General features: G+C 39.5%; 1 protein-coding gene across 1 annotated transcript; it reads right to left on the minus strand.

The window, feature by feature from the left end:
* Positions 1-5,346: 5,346 nt before the first annotated feature.
* TDO2 (tryptophan 2,3-dioxygenase) lies at positions 5,347-19,835 on the minus strand. Its single transcript, XM_073644944.1, has 12 exons — positions 19,684-19,835; positions 19,488-19,593; positions 19,231-19,321; positions 17,474-17,544; positions 16,864-16,991; positions 15,811-15,997; positions 15,525-15,632; positions 14,711-14,822; positions 12,054-12,111; positions 11,883-11,962; positions 9,280-9,370; positions 5,347-6,126 (listed from the first exon to the last, which is right to left on the minus strand). Exons 1-12 carry the CDS (start codon positions 19,716-19,718, stop codon positions 5,973-5,975), a joined length of 1,221 nt encoding a protein of 406 aa, XP_073501045.1. The 5' UTR covers positions 19,719-19,835; the 3' UTR covers positions 5,347-5,972.
* Positions 19,836-21,231: the final 1,396 nt, after the last annotated feature.

Here is a 21,231-nt window from a genome sequence, read left to right on the forward strand (position 1 = left end):
GATAGATTGCTAGATCAGCTGCCTAGCTGTGATTGGCAGTGCCTGGGAGGGTGAGGTGAAAGCACACACTTGCAGAGAAGACTCTAAAGAACAGCTCAGGCGCATTTCAGACGTCCGGATATTTCCGGTACTGAAAAAAACAGTACAGGAGATATCCATGTCCGTGTGCACCTGTGTGGCACGGTTGCCGCCCGTGTGCCACATCAGGATCACATGTATCGGCACCTGGGAATCAGCGGCACAGTTATCGCTGTTCCCAAGCGCCGAGTGCAGAACGCTGCCCTTATCATTGTCCCCTGCTTGCGCTGAGATCAGTGCGAGCAAGGGACAATGATGAGAGTAGTATTCTGCTGCCGCTGTGCCTGGTGTAAGAATAAAATAAAAAATCCTTATACTCACCTGTCCTAAGTGTCCCCCACTGTAATCCACCTGACCGAGGATCCGCCTCACACCTCAGTGAGCTCAACGGAGGTTGGGGGCCCGCTCGCTGCAGTGAGTCATTCTCCCCAGCTCCTCGGCTTGTTATCCGTATGTCATCAGTGTGCATGACGTTTTGCAGCCCATGCTGTGAGAAAAAGATGGACATGTCAGCGTGTTTTGCGCATGGATACACGGTCCGTGGAAACACACTAACATGTGCACAGACTCATTCATTTGAATGGGTCTACGTGTGTAAGTGTCTCCAGTATGTGTGGAAACGGACACCACACATACTCAAAACACTGATGTCTGAAAGGTGCCTTAGTCTGGAAGCAGCGATTTCACATAAAGCACTCCAAAAACAACAGATGTGAATATTTCTGCAATTGGGTGATGTAGCACAAAATTGAAAAAAGCAGCAGAGTCAGGGAAGCTTAGGGGTTTTTACAATGTATTTTTTTAACATTCAATGTGTACGTGTAGTTTTAGGTGAACTTTTCTATGTAAACTTCTATCTGCTCCCTCTTCCTCCATTCTCCATATGAGCAGCAACTGCCATCTAGTCCCTCAGGTATATGGATTATATCAGTGAATTGAGGGTGAATGATAGTCCAGAAGGACTGATCATTAGGAGAAGCTTGAAGAGGGGGCACTTGGCATGTGACAACAACTGTGGACATTGCATATGAAGAGTCACATGACCACCAATCAATCTGTCAACAGAGCAAACTCCTAATAGTGCATATACCACATACTGATACGGTCCTTGCTGAAATGTATGTCTTACCTGGAAAAATGATTTAAGCACCTTCTAAAATATTTTGTTTCAAGGACTTTGCATAAATTCATGTCCAATGAACTTGGTTCACCTCATGCACGCCACTGACAGCGTGGGAGAATGCAGGAGCTCCCGCCCGAGCATCTTGAAAGTACTCGTCGAGCTCCGAGCATCTCGAGTACTGAGATGCTCGGGCGAGTATCGAGCAGTGGCGAGCATGCGCTCTTATCACTACTGGAGATGCTTCTCTGAAATGGGCACCATGCTCCAGGTGGAACTGTTAAAAAATTAAACCCTTCTGGATAAAAATAATCCAGGTTGTGAATAAAATTTTAAATTTACAACTCTCGGCTTCACTGGAAGTCTGCCTACTTTTCCTGTTTCCAGATAACATCCCTAAATCAAAACAAACTCTCCTTAGACAGCTCCTCGCCTCAGGCAAAATGCTGGTGCCCTCTATGTGGAAATCTGACAAAACCCCAAATATTTTACTTTGGGAAAATAAAGTGAAGCAAATATACAGACTTGAAGAACTGGTTAGCTGGGAAGAAAGAAAGCATAAACAATTCTCGTCGTTATGGCGACCTTGGCGCTGATACATTACAGATCGTACAACGTTAGCTCAGTCAACTTAGACTGTTAACCTAACCCAACCCAACATCCATCCCACCATTAAGAAACCCCTAATTTTATATCACCTTCCCTTCTTTCTGTCTCCCCCCCCCTTTTTCTATCCCTTCCTGTATTTTTTTTCTCCCCTACTTGTTTAATCTCAGATTTTCACATTAAATTTTTGTGATATTTCGTCATCATTTTAAGTGATCACAGTTTCGGACTACGGTATGTCTAGGATAATTAACTGCTCTTCTCTATATCCAACAATATGTCTGCAACCCTTTGTTGATTGTCTGAATCTGGTGAATACTGCTCAATTGATCTTTGCACTCTTTATGATGACATTCTATTGAATTGTTTGCCAGACTATGTGATTTCTCATGTTATTATTCCTCTTTATAAAATTCTAATAAAAAGATGTTTAAAAGAAAAGAAATAGACTGGGCAAAAATGGCTTGCATGGCAGAGTTCCAAGACAAAAAGCACTGTTGAGCAAAAAGAACATTAAAGTTCATCTCAGCTTTGCCAGAAGACATCTTGATGACAACCAAGACTTTTGGGAGAATACTCTGTGGACTGACAAGACAAAAGTTGAACTTTTTGAAAGGTGTATGTCCCATTACTCCTGGCATAGAAGTAGCACAGCATTTCAGAAAAGGAACATCATACCAACAGTAAAATATGGTGGTGGTAGTGTGATGGTCTGGGATTGTTTTGCTGCTTCAGTACCTGGAAGACTTGCTGTGGTAAATGGAACCATGAATTCTGCTATCTACCAAAAAATCCTGAAGGGGAATGTCTAGCCATCTGTTCTTGACCTCAAGCTGAAGCGCACTTGGGCTATACGGCAGGACAATGATCCGAATCATACCAGCAAGTCCACTTCTGAATGGCTTAAGAAAAACAAAATTAAGACTTTGGAGTGCCCTAGTCAAAGTCCTGACCTTAATCCAATTGAGATGCTGTGGCATGACCTTAAAGAGTCAGTTCGTGCTCAGAAACCCTCCAATGCGGCTGAATTACAACAATTTTGCAAAGATGAGTGGGACAAAATTCCTCTAGAGTGTTGTAAAAGACTCATTGCCAGTTATCGCAAACACTTGATTGCAGTTGTTGCTGCCAAGGGCCCAACCAGTTATTAGGTTTAGGGGGCAATCACTTTTTCACACAGGGCTCTGTAGGTTTGGATTTCTTTTTCTCTTAATAATAAATTCTTTAATTTAAAAACTGCATTTTGTGTTTACTTGTGTTATCTTTGTCACACTAAAATGTTTCAGATCACAAAACAAATTTAAATATAAGACAGACATGCAAAAGAATAAGAAATCAGGAAGGGGGCACCACTGTATTTGGTGTCGCCAAGTTCAGAATCGCCCGATCTATCAATATATAAAAAGAATTAATCCAATCGGTAAACTGCGTACTAAGAAACAAAAATCAAAATTCCAGAATTACGTTTTTTTGATCGTCGCAACTTTGCAATAAAATGCAATAACGGGCAATTAAAACATCGTATCTACCCCAAAATGGTATCAATAAAAATGTCAGCTCGGCGCGCAAATAATGAGCCCTCACCTGGCCCCAGATCCCGAAAAATGGAGGCGCTACGAATCTCGGAAAATGTTGACTTTTTTTTTTTTTTTTTAAGCAAACTTTGGATTTTTTTTTACCACTTAAATAAAAAAGAACCTATACATATTTGGTATGTACAAACTCATAATGACCTGGAGAATCATAATAGCAGGCCAGTTTTATCATTTAGTGAACATGGTAAAAAAAAAACAACTGTGGAATTGCACTTATTTTGCAATTTCACCGCACTTGGAATTTTTTTCCCATTTTCCAGTACACGATATGGTAAGACCAATGGTGTCGTTCAAAAGTACAACTCGTGCTACAAAGAACAAGCCCTTAAAGAAGTTGTCCAGTAATTTTTATTATGTCCCCAATGTATTCACCCTGTGCCCATAAGGGTTTTTGTAAATACCTTTGGTTGTCCCTCTTGCCTGTGAGCTGCGCTATCGCTGGCCGCTCACAGGCATCACCTGACCCCCAGCTGCAGCCGACTTTTTCTTCAAGTGAGGCGAGACATCAGTGACTTGGTCCCCGCGGTGGATGCTGGGTTGTAGGCGGGTTACCCCGCGCGTCACACCCAGCATCCACCACGTGCTTTCCCAATGAATGAGGAGAGGGAAAGTGTGCGGTGGATGCTGGATGTGACGTGCGGGGTAACACCGCCCACAGCCTATCACTCACCATGGAATGCAGCACTGAGTCACGTCCGGCTGCATCCAGAACTTGAGCCGGCTGCAGCCGGGGGGGTCACATGAACCCTGTGAGCGGCCAGCGACAGCACTGCTCACAGTCAAGACGAACAACCAAAGGTATTCACAAAAACCCTTATGGGCACAGGGTGAATACATTGGGGAAATAATAAAAAGTACTAGACAACTCCTTTAAACGGCCATATTGACCCAAGAATAAAAAAGTTATGGCTCTGGAAAGAAGAGGAGTAAAAAAAACGAAAGCGCAAAAGCGGAAATGGGCTGCGGCGTGAAGGGGTTAATCTGATAAAGCTATCAGTTTCCTACTAGGAACTTTTTACATTTTCAGTTGTTGGTAACAATTTAATCAGGTTGCTGCTTTTAAGCAGTTTTTTTTTTATGTAGAAGGTGATTGGGCAGAGTTACAGGTCTGTGCTCACTGCTGGCTTGCATATCAGCACAAGGAATGAAGGAAAATGTAGTAAGAAGGGAGCAGAGGCTTCCGATAGTACCGATTAGAGCTAGCTCTGACGCTGTTTAACCACTTAACTACTGCAGACTTTCTTTGTGTCATTTCAGTGTTGTTTCTGCTTTGTTACCCATTACATGCCCTCCCTCAGCACGATTGTGGGGTTTCAATGGGTTACCATAGCAGCCAGTGGCCCACTGAAGGTCCCTCTTACCACCATCTTCGTCATCCTATGAAGTTCAACTTTTGATTGTGCTTCATAGATCATTATTTTCACTATATATGCAATACTAAACTATTGCATTGTATAGGGCAAGTTATCAAACAAGTCCCCCTGAGAAACTAAAAAAAATAAGTGAAACATTTTTAAAAAGTTCTCAAGAATCTTAAAAATAATAAAAAAATATTTGAAATTTAAAAAATAAGTATATTTGGTATTTCTGCATCAACAAAAGTCTGAACCAAAAATGTTACCAGGTAATTTCTACTGAACACTGTAAAAACAATGGCGAAATTGTAATTTTTCACCAGTTCACTTTCCTTTTTTTTTTTTTACTGTACATTAAATGGTAAAGTGAATGGTGTCATTTAAAACTGCCATTTGTCCTGCAAAAATCTAGCCCCTCATATGTCGATAACAAAAAAAATCAAAACGCATGTTGGCTCTGTTAGGAAGAGATTAAACAAAAAAATAGTGTAAATCAACAAATATTTCACACAGATTACGTAGTTTGCACAATGTTTTATTATAAAATACATAACATTGTAATTGTAAATTTGGTTCACTTTTATATTTACAATGAATGATGTCGTTTTTATATATTCATTTGTCCATGTTTATTACACAACCTTTACTATCTACAAAATAAACTGTATTCTATACAAAGAAGTTTATACATACATTCCATACAGTGGAAGTAAATGCTTAAATACATTACATTATGATATATAGGCATTTATACTACTTTAAACCATGTACAGAATTTTCTTTCATTTTAAATATTGTTAAATTATTGTATATTTTAGACTTTGAAAACAAAAAAACATACATTATGATATCACCAAAAGAGTGACTTTTTACTATAAGACTCAGGCTACAATTACACTTTTTGTGAGATTTTTTTTCCATAGAATAATGCAAACATTGATGAGTAATGAGAGATTTCCAGCAATTTTCATAATATTCTGTGGTGGAAAAAGCAGCTATTAATTTCTAAAATCACTCAAAAAAAACAATTAAAGAAAATTATTAGCCATATGTTTGACTGGACAAGAGTGTTTTTAACTGCTAAATGCATTTCTATGGACAACAATTTCATTTTTTTTTACTGGAGAGGATAAAGTGCAGATGTAGTCCTAGCCCAATTACTCATCAACTTCTTTTTAAAGTACTAGACAGTGATGACAATAATGGTAAAAAAAAGTCTTAATCTGAGTCATCACTGCTGAAATATGAGCTGTCACAACATTCGGCAGTGTACAAGAATTTGTGGATACTTGGGTTCAGTCGAGGTACCCAGTGTCTTGGCACTAAAAATGTTGATAGGTTGAACAGGTCTACAAAAACTTTGTATCTGTCACTGTGGAAGAAAGACATCATTGATTATAGTCATTTTATGGTGTTTTCAGCTAAATCATTTATCTGTTAAAGTAAACCTGTCAATTGCTAAAAAAAATTCAGTTAAGTATTTTGTAAATAGTCCTGAGTTCTCCTGATTCTGATGTTCTTCTCAGATTTCCACCTCAACAACACCGGAGCTACTGCAACCCCTCAACCTACTGTCTCCTTCCCCATTCCTGTAGAATGTAAGTGAGCAAGGGCAGGGTCCTCTTCCCTCCGTAACAGTCTATCATTGTTAGTTTGATCACTGTAAGTGATATTGGCATTTGGTATGTAACCCCTTCTTATGTACAGCACCATGGAATCAATGGTGCTATATAAATAAATAATAATAATAATAAAATTTGCGCTGTGTCATTCCAGTGCAGAGATATTCACATTTGATGCTTTTGGAACACAGTATCTGAAATCTCTGGAGTGCAAGTGGCCATTTCCTCATTTTTCTCTGGGTGTTGAGTTTTCATCTCTCCATCTCTGATTCTGCCAATCGCAGGCTTGCACCACCTAAGACTGATAGATTGCTAGATCAGCTGCCTAGCTGTGATTGGCAGTGCCTGGGAGGGTGAGGTGAAAGCACACACTTGCAGAGAAGACTCTAAAGAACAGCTCAGGCGCGTTTCAGACGTCCGGATATTTCCGGTACTGAAAAAAACAGTACAGGAGATATCCGTGTCCGTGTGCACCTGTGTGTCACGGTTGCCGCCCTTGTGCCACATCAGGATCACACGTATCGGCACCTGGGAATCAGCAGCACAGTTATCGCTGTTCCCAAGTGCCGGGTGCAGAATGCTGCCCTTATCATTGTCCCCTGCTTGCGCTGAGATCAGTGCGAGCAAGGGACAATGATGAGAGTAGTATTCTGCTCCTGCTGTGCCTGGTGTAAGAATAAAATAAAAAATCCTTATACTCATCTGTCCTAAGTGTCCCCCACTGTAATCCACCTGACCGAGGATCCGCCTCACGCCTCATTGATGTCAACGGAGGTTGGGGGCCCACTCGCTGCAGCGAGTCGTTCTCCCCGGCTCCTCGGCTTGTTATCCGTATGTCATCAGTGTGCATGACGTTTTGCAGCCCATGCTGTGAGAAAAAGATGGACATGTCAGTGTGTTTTGCCCATGGATACACGGTCCGTGGAAACACACTAACATGTGCACAGACTCATTCATTTGAATGGGTCTACGTGTATAAGTGTCTCCAGTATGTGTGGAAATGGACACCACACGTACTCAAAACATTGATGTCTGCAAGGTGCCTTAGTCTGCAAGCAGCGATTTCACATAAAGCGGTCCAAAAACAACAGATGTGAATATCTCTGCAATTGGGTGATGTAGCACAAAATAGAAAAAAGCAGCAGAGTCAGGGAAGCTTAGGGGTTTTTACAATGTATTTTTTTAACATTCAATGTGTACGTGTAGTTTTAGGTGAACTTTTCTGTGTAAACTTCTATCTGCTCCCTCTTCCTCCATTCTCCATATGAGCAGCAACTGCCATCTAGTCCCTCAGGTATACGGATTATATCAGTGAATTGAGGGTGAATGATAGTCCAGAAGGACTGATCATTAGGAGAAGCTTGAAGAGGGGGCACTTGGCATGTGACAACAACTGTGGACATTGCATATGAAAAGTCACATGACCACCAATCAATCTGTCAACAGAGCAAACTCCTAATAGTGCATATACCACATACTGATACGGTCCTTGCTGAAATGTATGTCTTATCTGGAAAAATGATTTAAGCACCTTCTAAAATATTTTGTTTCAAGGACTTTGCATAAATTGATTTACCCTCTTCATCTCCATAAAGAATCTAAGCCGACTGCTACAATGGGGCATATTTACCACTACTGCCTCATTTTTAGACTAGACAGTGTTAAAATGCAACAGATTTATCAAAGTGGTTCAAGACGCTGTTTGAAAACTTTGGTACGTCTTTGTAGTCGCGTATGGGACAGAATAGTCTCTTCTGTTAACACTATCTATTAATTGGCTTATTTCTTGGTAATTTGGGCATTCATTTTAGATACATTTTTTAACACAATATTACATATTAAGCCACACACATTTTCTGCAAAGTCACACCCCTAATGTAAGGTAAGGCACAAAAAGTGTCTAAAACAAACAACATGATGCAAATAATAGAATTCTGATGCATTTAGATTAAAGGTTTATGCTGAGTAAGAATAAAAATGTAATAAACTTAATTGTAACTCACTCTCCCTGCTCCAGCAATCCCTACTGGGATTATTATTTTCACCTATCAAAAGTCCTGTAGGAATAAAAAAAGTTATTCCTAGCTAACCCCTTTAATAAATCTCCCTTAATGTATCAGTCTTGACTATGGGGCCATAGACTAAAATGTTGTCGACAGAGTGAACTTGCGCTCTTCTGTGCATCATTTTCTGGCATGTATGCCTACTGGAGGCGAACACATAGACGCAGTCTACTACATCTGAGTGTGTGCTTCTAGTAGGCGTACAAGCCAGAAAATGATGCACTTTAGAGCACAAGTTTACTCTGTCATCCACATTATAATGTAAGGCCCATACGCCCGAATCCTGTTATGCGGGGGGTTCGGACGTATGCCCCGACGGGACCAACAAACAGGTGCCAAAACGCAGTGTGAAGAAAGCACCCCTAGGGGTAACATTTCTCCTTTTGGGAGTGTATTCTGCTATGAGGACCGGCCATGAAGTGCTCCTATGGGAAATTTAAATATGTAAATTGGCTCTTGAGAGAGGAAGAGGATGTGAACTCTACTGCCACCTATTGGAGGTAAAAATCCCAAAATTCAATATCGACTTTTTAACAAGCCTTGCATCAATCCACTTTACTTTTATTAGCCTTGGTGGTACAGATGAGAAGAGGCATTTGCAGACATTGGCTTTCTTGACATTCCGCTCTACTCTACTGCCACAAATTCAGCTCTGAGGGTTGTACAGTAGGTATTTGTAGCATCAAAACTTTACTAGTGATTACAGATACTATTGGAGTTGTTCTAGTACACACTGTTGTAATTGTTTTATAATTTTAACAGCATCATTGCTCATAATCATAAAGCATAGAAATCCTTTCCATTGCTTTCATTTTTGCATTTTTCAATTAATTATCTTACCTCACTGTTGACCGCAAGTAATGATAGCCAGACGAACCACCAGTTCCAGCTTTGCTACCAATCATTCTGTGCACCATGCAAACATGATTATCTGTTAACACATCAAACTCAAAGATTACTAATTCTTCATCACCTTTTAAGCCATCTTGATTTAAACAATATTATGATTTACCCTACTCAAAGGGTTAAGCAAAGGATAAAGAACTTTATTACTAAAACCACTCTTAAAATATGGTACACATAGAAAACGGAGCCCTTCACCTTCTTCACTAGTGTGACAAGACATATTTGAATGCTCCTTGGACATGTTTTTTAGTTCTTTAACCTCTTCCCTTGACCTCTATGATCTCAGTCTGCGAGGTTTTCTGTTTCAAAATGGACACACCAAGACCCTCTTTTTCCCCGAGCTCCACTACTAAACTATATTACATACAAATAACACATGTTGATATAATTCTGCTCCCACATAAGAACCATTTTACAAATCTGAGAGATCTGACTTTGAAAAATGGATTGAAGAATCCACCACCAACCCCCCAAACACTTGCTATTGAGGGCAACTTCCAGTCTACTGATTTCCCACTAAAGAGACACTTCAATCTCTACTATGGATCAGAATTTGAGATGGTATTTTATGAAAGTGAAATTTCGCAAATCTCACAATTACATAGTTTGTCACATTGTATTCAGACACATCAGTCTCCTAATCACTCACAACAATGAAATGTTTGAAACCTGCCCCCTTCTGGAGATGCCTACCAGACTATGGAACTTTTCAACATAAGTGGTGGCATTGTGCAACTCTGGCTCCTTTTTGGTAATGGGTTACCTCACCAATTTGGAAAATGTGCCTTTGGACATTTGTCTCGATTGCCAAAACCCTGATAAATTTATTTTATCACATCTGTTACCGAGTCACTGATCCCACTTAGTGTGTGGTCAGAAGCTGCGGATGGATGTGGCCAAAACTCCAACCATCCGTGGAGGGTCAATGGCCTCTCAATTGGGAAAACAAATTAGCTATTGGCTCACTGTGGATGGGTGTAGCTGCAGCATTTGGTCACACTCTTAAAGGAAATCTGTCAACAGGTTTTTGCAGCCCCACCTGAGAACAAACTTAATTAACTTGCATTTTGAATGAAATGGCTAACCATCTCCTATTAACCCCTTTTCGAACTTGGATGTATAGGTACATCCAAGGTTGTGTCCCTCATAGCGTGTCGGGACCGATGCTGAGCCCGCATCTTTCCCGACACATGACAGCTATTTTATGAGCTGTCATGTGTCTCTAACAGCCGCGGGTGGAATATCAATCTATCTGTGGCTGTTAACATGTTAAATGCCGCTGTCAATCACTGACAGCGGCATTTAATTTGAGCGTGCCTCAAGCGTGTCATAAGACACACCCAGCAGCACCCCTGTCATGTGATCACCGGGTGCTGATGGGTTACCATGACAGCCGGGGGTCTGCAGAAGACAACTGTGCTTGTCATTGCAGATCTCCTACGAACGCCGGCCTGAATGGAGCAAAAGTAAAGGACTCTATCTAAAAAAACATCAGTGACTGAAAATCAAAGCAATACTGGCTTAATGGCCCATAGTAACCAATCACAGCACAGCTTTTCATTTTTCAAGAGCCAAATTTAAAATGCGTTAATATAGTGTAGCAGAAAGATGGCGGCATTAAAGCAAGAAAAAGCTTTTTCAGTGTTGGAATTTGCATGAACGGGGTCCGTTGTGACAGTACAGCGAAACTTTCAGAATAAATTTTTGCATAGAAACCACATTTCGCATTGTGTGATGCAATTTGAAACCTCTGGGTGTTTGTCATAGGAAATGTCCGGGCCGCCCAAAACAATTGGGAGTCGCAGTGAACAGGATTCGAGCTGTATACGAGCATACTGTACTTTTGCACCTTCCTTTTTGAATCACCCCATATATCATATTATTAAAAAAATGCTTCTTTCCCTGCTTAATTCACTCCTGCATCTACATTAAAAAAAAAAAATCGAATATGTCCAAAAATCTGTCTTCAGTGAGGGATCAAATTACACCTGCAATGTATAAAAATCCGTGGAGAATGCTGTGGGAGCTGGAGGTAAAAGAAGAGTAAGGCCATGTTTAGATATTCAGCCAAAACCAGGAGTGGGTGATAAATGCAGAAGTGGTGACGTGTTTCTATTATACTTTTCCTCTGATTGTTCCACTCCTGGTTTTGGCTTACAGAAACTGAGGTAAAAAACTCACCAAATACTAAACGTGTGCACACGTGGCCTAACAGAAAATGCTGTGACTTCTACTGCAGAGGTGAAAAAACTAATAAAAAATGCAGAATGTCAGTCATATGTTGGCCAGAAATGTGCTACACCTCATGTACACACACGATGGCTTATTCTGAAATGATGGGTACACTTTAAGCTTGTCACCATTTTCACCTGGTGTGTACCCAATGTCCCAAATATTTTTTTTCACACAGTTTCTATAAACTATATAGAAAAAAATAATGTTTAATGGCACAGTGACAACTACAATTTCTGTTTGCTGACATGCCAACATCAATATGGTTACAATTAATGAATAAAAGTTCTACATTTAATACTTACATCTCCATTTGGTCATCAAAATATCAATGTCCATTAGGTAAGTTAAGAGCTGAAATGGGACCTGGAACCGTGGTTCCTCCCTTCAAAGTGAAAAAGTAAAATTACGGTAGTATTGGACCATCGTTTCAAATAGTTATGAATATACTGAGAATTGATATGCTGTGACTGTACCTGTAGAAATATATCATTAAAGCCCCTTTTAATGCTTTGTATGACAATCTTCTTTCTCCTGTAATACATACAAAAATTAATTGTTATATATTATTGCAGAGCCAATGGATAAGACGCCTATATCTATCACAGCTACAAGGTGTTGTAGTAATATGTTTAACGTAAAAAGAAATAAAGGCCTCAACTCTTTGGCAGAAATCAGATCCAAACTTTTGGGTTGAGGGATCCCGGCAAACTGAGCAGCTACTCGCCACCCTTCTCAGCAGCACTTGCAGTCAGAATGTGAGATCTCGCAATTTTGACTAAGGCCTTGTTCACACGTAGAGTAAATACTGCTTTTTTTTCCATTTTTTATGCAGAAAATTGGCTATGCTTAACTGTGCAAGCAAAGTAGACATGATTTCATGAAGCCTTATTCCCACTGTCCGTCTGAAGATACTGTTTAACTGCAATTTTAAGGCCCAGATATAATCTTAGTCTGCTTGGTGAGGACCGGGCATTAAACTGATCTGTCTGATGCGGCCGCAGTAGAAAAAGTTTGGGATGCCCTGTCTTATATCAAGGAAAATGGCATTTTAATTTTTTTTTAAAGTAAACCTATTTTGAAAAAAAATATCTGGGGGCATGCTATGGTTTATTAAAATAACATCGATATTTAATTTCTCACGATAGATCCTGTTTACGGGCCTTTTTACACAGACAAGTGATGAGCCATTTCTCCGATCAAATACAGTTAGGTCAACAGAGACAACATTTTTCTAATTTTGGTTCTAGACATTACCACAATGAATTTTAAACAAAACAATTCAGACGCAGTTGAAGTTCAGACTTTCAGCTTTCATTTGAAGGTATCCACATTAAAATTGGATGAAGGGTTTAGGAGTTTCAGCTCCTTAACATGTGCCACCCTGTTTTTAAAGGGACCAAAAGTAATTGGACAGATTAAATAATTGTAAATAAAATGTTCATTTCTAGTACTTGGTTGAAAACCCTTTGTTGGCAATGACTGCCTGAAGTCTTGAACTCATGGACATCACTAGATGCTGTGTTTCCTCCTTTTTGATGCTCTGCCAGGCCTTCACTGCAGTGGTTTTCAGTTGCTGTTTGTTTGTGGGCCTTTCTGTCTGACGTTTAGTCTTTAACAAGTGAAATGCATGCTCCATTGGGTTGAGATCAGGTGACTGACATGGCCATTCAAGAATGTTCCACTTCTTTGCTTTAATAAACTCCTGGGTTGCTTTGGTTTTATGTTTTGGGTCATTGTCCATCTGTAGTATGAAACAACGACCAATCAGTTTGGATGCATTTGGCTGGATCTGAGCACACAGTATGGCTCTGAATACATCAGAATTCATTCGGCTGCTTCTGTCCTGTGTCACATCATCAATAAACACTAGTGACCCAGTGCCACTGGCAGCCATGCATGCCCAAGCCATCACACTGCCTCCGCTGTGTTTTACAGATGATGTGGTATGCTTTAGATCATGAGCTGTACCACGCCTTCACCATACTTTTCTCTTTCCATCATTCTGGTAGAGGTTGATCTTGGTTTCATCTATCCAAAGAATGTTCTTCCAGAACTGTGCTGGCTTTTTTAGATGTTTTTTAGCAAAGTCCAGTCTAGCCTTTTTATTCTTGATGCTATGAGTGGCTTGCACCGTGCAGTGAACCCTCTGTATTTACTTTCATGCAGTCTTCTCTTTATGGTAGATTTGGATATTGATACGCCTACCTCCTGGAGAGTGTTGTTCACTTGGTTGGCTGTTGTGAATCGGTTTCTCTTCACCATGGAGATTATTCTGCGATCATCCACCACTGTTGTCTTCCGCGGGGGCCCAGGTCTTTTTGCATTGATGAGTTCACCAGTGCTTTCTTTCTTTCTCGGGATGTAACAAACTGTAGATTTTGCCACTCCTAATATTGCAGCAATTTCTCGGATGGGTTTTTTCTGTTTTTGCAGCTTAAGGATGGCTTGTTTCACCTGCATGGAGAGCTCCTTTGACCGCATGTTTACTTCACAGCAAAAACTTCCAAATGCAAGCACCACACCTAAAATCAACTCCAGGCCTTTTATCTGCTTAATTGAGAATGACATAACGAAGGGATTGCCCCACACCTGTCCATGAAATAGCCTTGGAGTCAATAGTCCAATTACTTTTGGTCTCTTTAAAAACAGGGTGGTACATGTTAAGGAACTGAAACTCCTAAACCCTTCATCCAATTTTAATGTGGATACGCTCAAATGAAAGCTGAAAGTCTGAACTTCAACTGCATCTGAATAGTTTTGTTTAAAATTCATTGTGGTAATGTCTAGAACAAAAATTAGAAAAATGTTGTCTCTGTCCAGATATATATGGACCTAACTGTATGTCCACCAATCAAACAAAGGATATTTTTTGTGTTTTGGATGCATATGATTGAAATCATTAATTGACATTAGTACATTGCCCGGTGTAAACAGGGACACAGCGGTTAATAATGAAACAATGCGAATGAACAATCCCCCTCCATGGAAATCAGAGGAAATTCTGTCCGTATAAGGACCCTTATAATAAGGGGCAGCCTGGAAGGTCACATTAAAGTGTTTTATTAAACAATTTGTCTGAATCCTTAGCTAATTAGAATGCTTTCCTTATATGATCAGGTAGTGCTTTTACCTTTACTAAGCAGATGTTCGTGTCGTTTCTCGTCAAACAACACTGTAAAAACCTCTTTTTGTTTCTGAATCTCTGCCAGTTGTTCTTCCTTGTCCTCGGAGTCTGGTTTGGCCTAGTAAAAATCCCCAAATATGTTATTGAAAATCTATTTCTTATTGATGTCTAGACTCTTTTCTTGCATCTGATGAATAAAACTCCTTAAAGGGTTTATGCAGGACTTAGTTTTTAAGCCCTTAGTAGAAAAAACAGGCAGATAGTTGCTGAGTACCTAACTGTTCGACCTGGCGCCTGCACAGAGCAGTTATTAACCGCTCCTGCCTGTGATTCAGCTGCTCAACATCAACAGAGCAGCCCTTCTATTATTTACTGCTCTGTCGATGGGGTGTGACTGCTGTTCTCATACTGATTGACAGCTGGTGTTCTGTGGTTTGACAGCCTGTTCCCCACTGCCTTCAGCAGACACGTCCCGTCAACAGATAAGAGTGTAAAAGAAGTCGCTACTTTGCCAACGTGACATTAGCGGAAGCACCTGAATCGCAGTCTTTGACCGCCCTGTGCTGGGAGAGACCGGCACTGGGCACATCAGACAGGTAGCTGTTAATTTTTAAGCCCATAGTACACAAAATATGTCTTGGATAAACTCTTTACGCCCTCTTTCTCTTTGCACCAATCGTTTGTTCCCATTACCGGCAATCTAGTTCACTCAGTTAATAAAAAAAAATCAGATTCTCTATTTAGTATTATTTTTTAAGAAAGAAATGTGAATAGTTATTAGAATCAAGGATTACAAACATTTATTGTTCAGAACGTTTACCGTTGCCTGTTTGAGCTCCTCCTCTAATCCTTGAAATATATTGACCTGTAGTTTTCCCCAAAAATTAAAGCCAACTTCTTCCAAACCGGGTGTGCGTTCCAACCATGCCTTTAAAAAAAAAACAAAAACACTAGCACTCAAGATTTTTAATGTGTCAAAAATGTTCAAATATTCTGTAATTTGATAAAGTATAAAAATATTATAAAAGCAGTTGAGATCATTAATATTTCTATTATGGACTTTCTATACACTTTATGTTCACTGTATATCGCATTTAGTACTTTACCTCTACGAGGCCCAGAAGAGTAGGTTCTTCTTCAGATCTAAGAAGTACTTCATTCTCTTTTCCCTTGAAACTGTCACGGTAATGACGTCTGTTGTAAGGAACTCTCAGACTTTCTGGAACACCAATTTTATTTTCAAGAACTCGAAACTGCAAGCTCTGAAAGCCAGATGAAGATGCCAAGTATTCCCTTTCGAAACAAAAACATACACAATATTATTTCCATGTATAAAATCTAACCATCACTTTAGAATTGCTAAGGGTGTAAAATAGACTAAATATCTGATTTTAAAAGTATTGTACATGAGATGGTTTTCCTGGTGCGAGGGAACCCCATGACCAGTTTTTGTTGCTGTAGAACAGAGGTCCCCAACCTTTTTCACCTTGAGATCCACATTCAGCTAAGAGGGTTGCAAGACACATCCAGCTCTGAGAGCGAGTCGCGAGCCAATCCAGCTCCTGCCCCACTCACAGTAGTGACACCCAGAGCCTCCATTACTGGTATTATGACAGCCAAAGCTTTTCCACTGAAATCACACCAAGGTAATATGCCAAGCTTCATGGTTTCCTTTCTTACCCCAATTCAGATCTGCTCTTCTGTGCAGGGCTACACACAAGTCACCATCTAGAGATCTACTCTTATTAGCTGTTTGCTACACCAGATGTTAATGCACCAACCTGGCAGACAGTCGCCAGACACACATCACGGGCTTGAGAGACTCATGTTGCTCTCAAGCTACAGGTTGGGGGCCCCTGCTGTAGAAAGTGACTTGACATTGTTTATTTCTCCTATGATATTGCTGCATTACATTGTGTTTCATTGGGCCCTTTGTATTATGCACTGGAAAGACACTTCATTTAGTGGATTACCACTCGGGTCTCATGCAAAGGTTTCCCCTATAGCAGCCAGTGTTCCTTTAGAGTTTATGCCAGTATATTATACGCCAAGTTAGTTATGGATTTCAATTACTTAATTACTTGGTGTGCCCTACTTTGAGTTTATCACGTTGTGTTGGCTTGAGTCACTTTACAAGCTACAGTAATGTAAGATCATACCTGAAATCAAAGAAATCCATGGGGGTCATTGTTTCTAGAACTGAGAATTGTTCAACCAGTAGTTTAAGAATCATGGAAATGCGATGAATGCGAGTCACAACTTTCAGCATATTTCTTTCATCTCTTACCTGTATACAAAAATGATTCATGTATTAAAATCTCAATGTTTATTGTTACTGGTATATATGTTGCTCCATTCATTCCCTATGGAGCTGACGTTCAATGTGCTGTTTTTTTTTCAGCTGCCCCATAGATCATGAATGGAGAAGCAGTGGGCATCCCACCTCTAGCTCCATTTTGTAACAGTGTAAAAAAAGTTTCTTTGTGTCCAGTAACACTAACAAATGTTTCAGTGAAATTGGGTAAATTTAGTGTTGGAAGCAAAAAGAATAACTAGTGAAGCAATGCAATTTTGGGAGGATCACAGTATCAACCAACTGAAGATGGTCTTGACTGACAAGGGTAGGAAACATTGCTTGAAACTATTCTTATGGATACACTCTGCAGGTATGTATGCCCCCAAATCTGCTGAGAATCTGTGTGTCGGCTCCTCATCAAGCTGGATAAATAAATCATTTTAAACAAAATTGTAAAAAAGGCATCAACTTACATGTCCATTTTGGAAGATTTCTCTGACAGAATCCAGTTCCCATAGTATTTGCTTAAACCAAAGTTCATATGCTGCAGCAAAAAAAAAAAAGTTTTTTATGTTATAGTTTGCAATTTTTATATATAATATTTAATAATACTGTAGTAAAAACACAGAGAGAAGTTGTAATGAGCCTCTTTTGTCTTCTCCCTAGGGTGTCCAGCTTTTTCTTGTGGTCAGGCATCTGACTCACTCCTTTTGTTCCTGTTTTTTTGCAGTAACATGCTAGATATTGTTAGAACATACTTGATGTAGGTACAGTTACCCTGTATTCATTATACTTTGTAGCAGTTAAAAGGGTATTTACATCTTTTGCTTTCATGGGATATCCATTGGATATGCAATAAATGTATAGTATCGAGAATGAGGCCCCGCTATTAGTGCATCAGGGGAGACCTGGTTGGAATTCCCTTACAAATATATAGGAATTCTGGCCACCTTTCAACTGACAGTGCTGCGTGTCTAGGGCCTTTTTCCCCACGATAAATGCAGGTCTCATTGGTGGGATTCACATCTACTATATATTTATGGCATATCCTGTGGGTTTGGCATAAATCTACAAGATTGAAAAATTCCTTTTAACTGCTTTTAAAGTATAATGAGTACAAGGTAGCAGTATAAAAAAAGGTGTTTTCTAAGTATATTTATATATGCTATTGTTAATATTAAATAGTATATAATTCATTTTATGATTATACAGAATAAATATATATTATTTCCCATTGGCCATGATACAAAGCCTATATTATCATGCCATTGTCTTACTAAAATGGCTACTAAAGTCTGAAATTGTGCAGTCTGTATAACCAATGGTTATAAGGCTATTTCTCACTGGTGTTAATCTACAAATGCTTCCTTAAAAAGTAACTGTCATTTGAATTTTTATTTCATAAATCAATAGTGTAGATGAAAAGAAGAAACTTTGTAATAGATCGTATCAAAGAAATCTGCTTCTTTCTCCTCCTGAATTTCTGCTTCTTTCTCCTCCTTCATTTTCAAAATTCTCAATTTTCAGGTGAAATCTGTATTCAGTGAAGACAGATTTTTACGTTACTGAGATAGGAGATGACAATTGGTGCTGATAAGATTCTGTGTAAAGAAGAGGGGGAATAATAAGGGTGGAGCTAAAGGAAGAGCTCCTCCCTCCTCCTCCACCTCCTTTCAACACAGAATCTTATCAGTAGCAGCAGCCATCTCCTATCTCAGGAATGTAAAAATTTGTCTTCAGTGAATACAGATTTCACCTGAGAATTGAACATTTTGAAAATGAAGGATCTGTTCAGGAGGAGAAAGAAGCAGATTTCTCTGATAAGATCTATTACAAAGTTGCTTATGTTCATGTGTACGATTGATTTATGAAATTAAAATTAAAATGACGGTTACTCTTTAAATGGGTTATCTCATCTTAACCATTTATTGTAAAACTACAGGATTTACCATAAATTTCTTATGTGGATCTCAGAGCCCTCTAGGACTCTTACCTACTGGGAGACTGTCTCCGTCAATAGCTCCCCTAGAACACAAATGTAGCCACTTCTTTATTGAGTTCTTTGGCGATTGTGGCCACTATGAATTAATGGAGAATGACATATGATCTCCATTGATCTGATAGGAAAAGAGTCCAGAGATAGGACCTGTACATTCATGATATAATTTAAGGATATTTGTTTTAGGTGGTGCTACAACTCTAAACCTCTATAGCTGAATTTTCCACATACCTTGATGAGTGACGATGAAAAGATGTTCATCGTGGATTTTATTTCCCTTTTTTTCACTCTGTAGTTCTTGAGCCTCCAACACTTTATAAAGCTTAAGAAAGCAAAAAGTAAATACATATTGGTATTAACTCATTAATTATGATTGGTGAAGTTAATAATATAATTAGCTTTTCTGTTTTGTTGTCTCAATACACCCATAAAAGCGCATCCTTACAATTGTCTGTTTTATAGTAAACTAAATATATGGCATGATATACTTGCAAGTAGTCCCCATATAGCAGTCCTCCTCTGCTTGCTTTATTAGTTCCTTCTTGTGAGTCGTCTCCATTTTTATCTTCCAGAGAGAGTTTGCTGGAATTGTACCTTTCAAAGACATTGCAAATAAGAGTTACTTACAATGTTATTAGAATTTTTTTGCAATCTCAGAATATTCTTTGGTGAAAATGTACTTACGCATTCCTCGTTCCCATAAATGGACAGCCACTCATTGTTTATGTTATGTCTTCTTCAATGTCCAATAAATTGGAACATCCCTAACTTCCATTAGTATTTATACCTTCTGCTCTTGTACTCTTACCCAATCACTGAACTGTTCTCTCTCTCGGCCCATGCAATGTCAGTAATTATTAAACAATGACCAAAGTATCTATGTCACTGTCTGTTTACTCAAATTTAAGCAGAAAGGGACAACTCTTCAATTTGAAGTTGGTACTCTTAACAACTATAATAATTACATGACACACATGCCACCAGCAGGACATGTCTTATAGAATAGTTAGTAGCAATGTATCAGTTGTAAGTCCTTTTGGATCTTAATATTAAGTACTTCAAGACTAAGCTATAGAACTGATGTAATCCTTCAGTATAAGTGATTTATCTGTCCTTGTTTTAAAGGGAATCTGTCACCCCCTGGGACATTTTTGCTATTAATATGGGCATACAGGTAATAGTATGGTTAAACTAGTTTTACCTGTAAGCCCATATCTGCGGTCTTGATGTGCAGAAATCGTCTTTTATTCTGTTATGCTAATGATTTCTTCCAGGCTCTGCGGCGTGAGGTGCCCGGAAGAAAACTGTGCCTCCGGTCTTCATTTGAATAGCACCCGCCTTCCATCAGCGTCATACTGGCCTGTGACATGAATTTTTGGCCCCCTGAATCCCATGCCTGCGCCCTAAATCACTCGACCATACTTGCTTATTCTTCTCTTCTATGGGCATTGGCTTCATCGTTCTGCGCAGGTGCCGGTGAGTCACTGCTACTGAAGTAACAGTGACTCGCCGACCCCTGCACATAAGAACAATGATGCCAATGCCTATGGCACCTCACGCCCCGGAGCTTGGAAGAAATCATTAGTATACACGAATAAAAGACTATTTCTGCACATCAAGAGCGTAGATATGGGAATACAGGTATGATTAGTTTAACCATTCTATTACCTGTATGCCCATATTAATAGGTAAAAATGTCCAAGGGGGTGACAGATTCCTTTTAAGCATTTTCTATAGAAGCAGTGGTTGATTCACTAAAAAAAGATCAAGGAGGGAAACATCTTGAAAAATATAATACTATAGGTTATGGGAACTAAATTCTTTCATAGGACATTGATCCAGGGAACTAGTCTGATTGCAGTATTGGGAGCCTTTAAGGAATTTTTCCCATAATACGGAGCATTTGACATCTGCCTCGAGTAGGTGTTGCCTTCCTCTGGATCAACATTTTAGGTTAAACTGGACTTATTTCTACCTTCATCCTTAAAAACTATGAAACTATAGTACAACTGAGAGTGCAGAAGTACCAGCAGAAGGTTATTAAATCTTGGAAGTAGAAACTGGTTGCTTAAAACTAGTTAAGAGTAGCTTGGAAGATAATTATTCATCTGGCTAGAGCAGAGTCAAGTGGATGACGAGGCAAACTTATGGAAAAGCATGTGGTAGCTAAATGCTCTACTTCCTGAATACTCCAGTGGTGCGCAACTGCCTCAGCCAGCCTTGAAAGGCCTA

The sequence above is a fragment of the Phyllobates terribilis genome, unplaced genomic scaffold (assembly GCF_046119375.1).
Source record: "Phyllobates terribilis strain yellow unplaced genomic scaffold, ASM4611937v1 Scaffold_1__5_contigs__length_1240528914, whole genome shotgun sequence".
Taxonomy (NCBI): Eukaryota; Metazoa; Chordata; class Amphibia; order Anura; family Dendrobatidae; genus Phyllobates; species Phyllobates terribilis.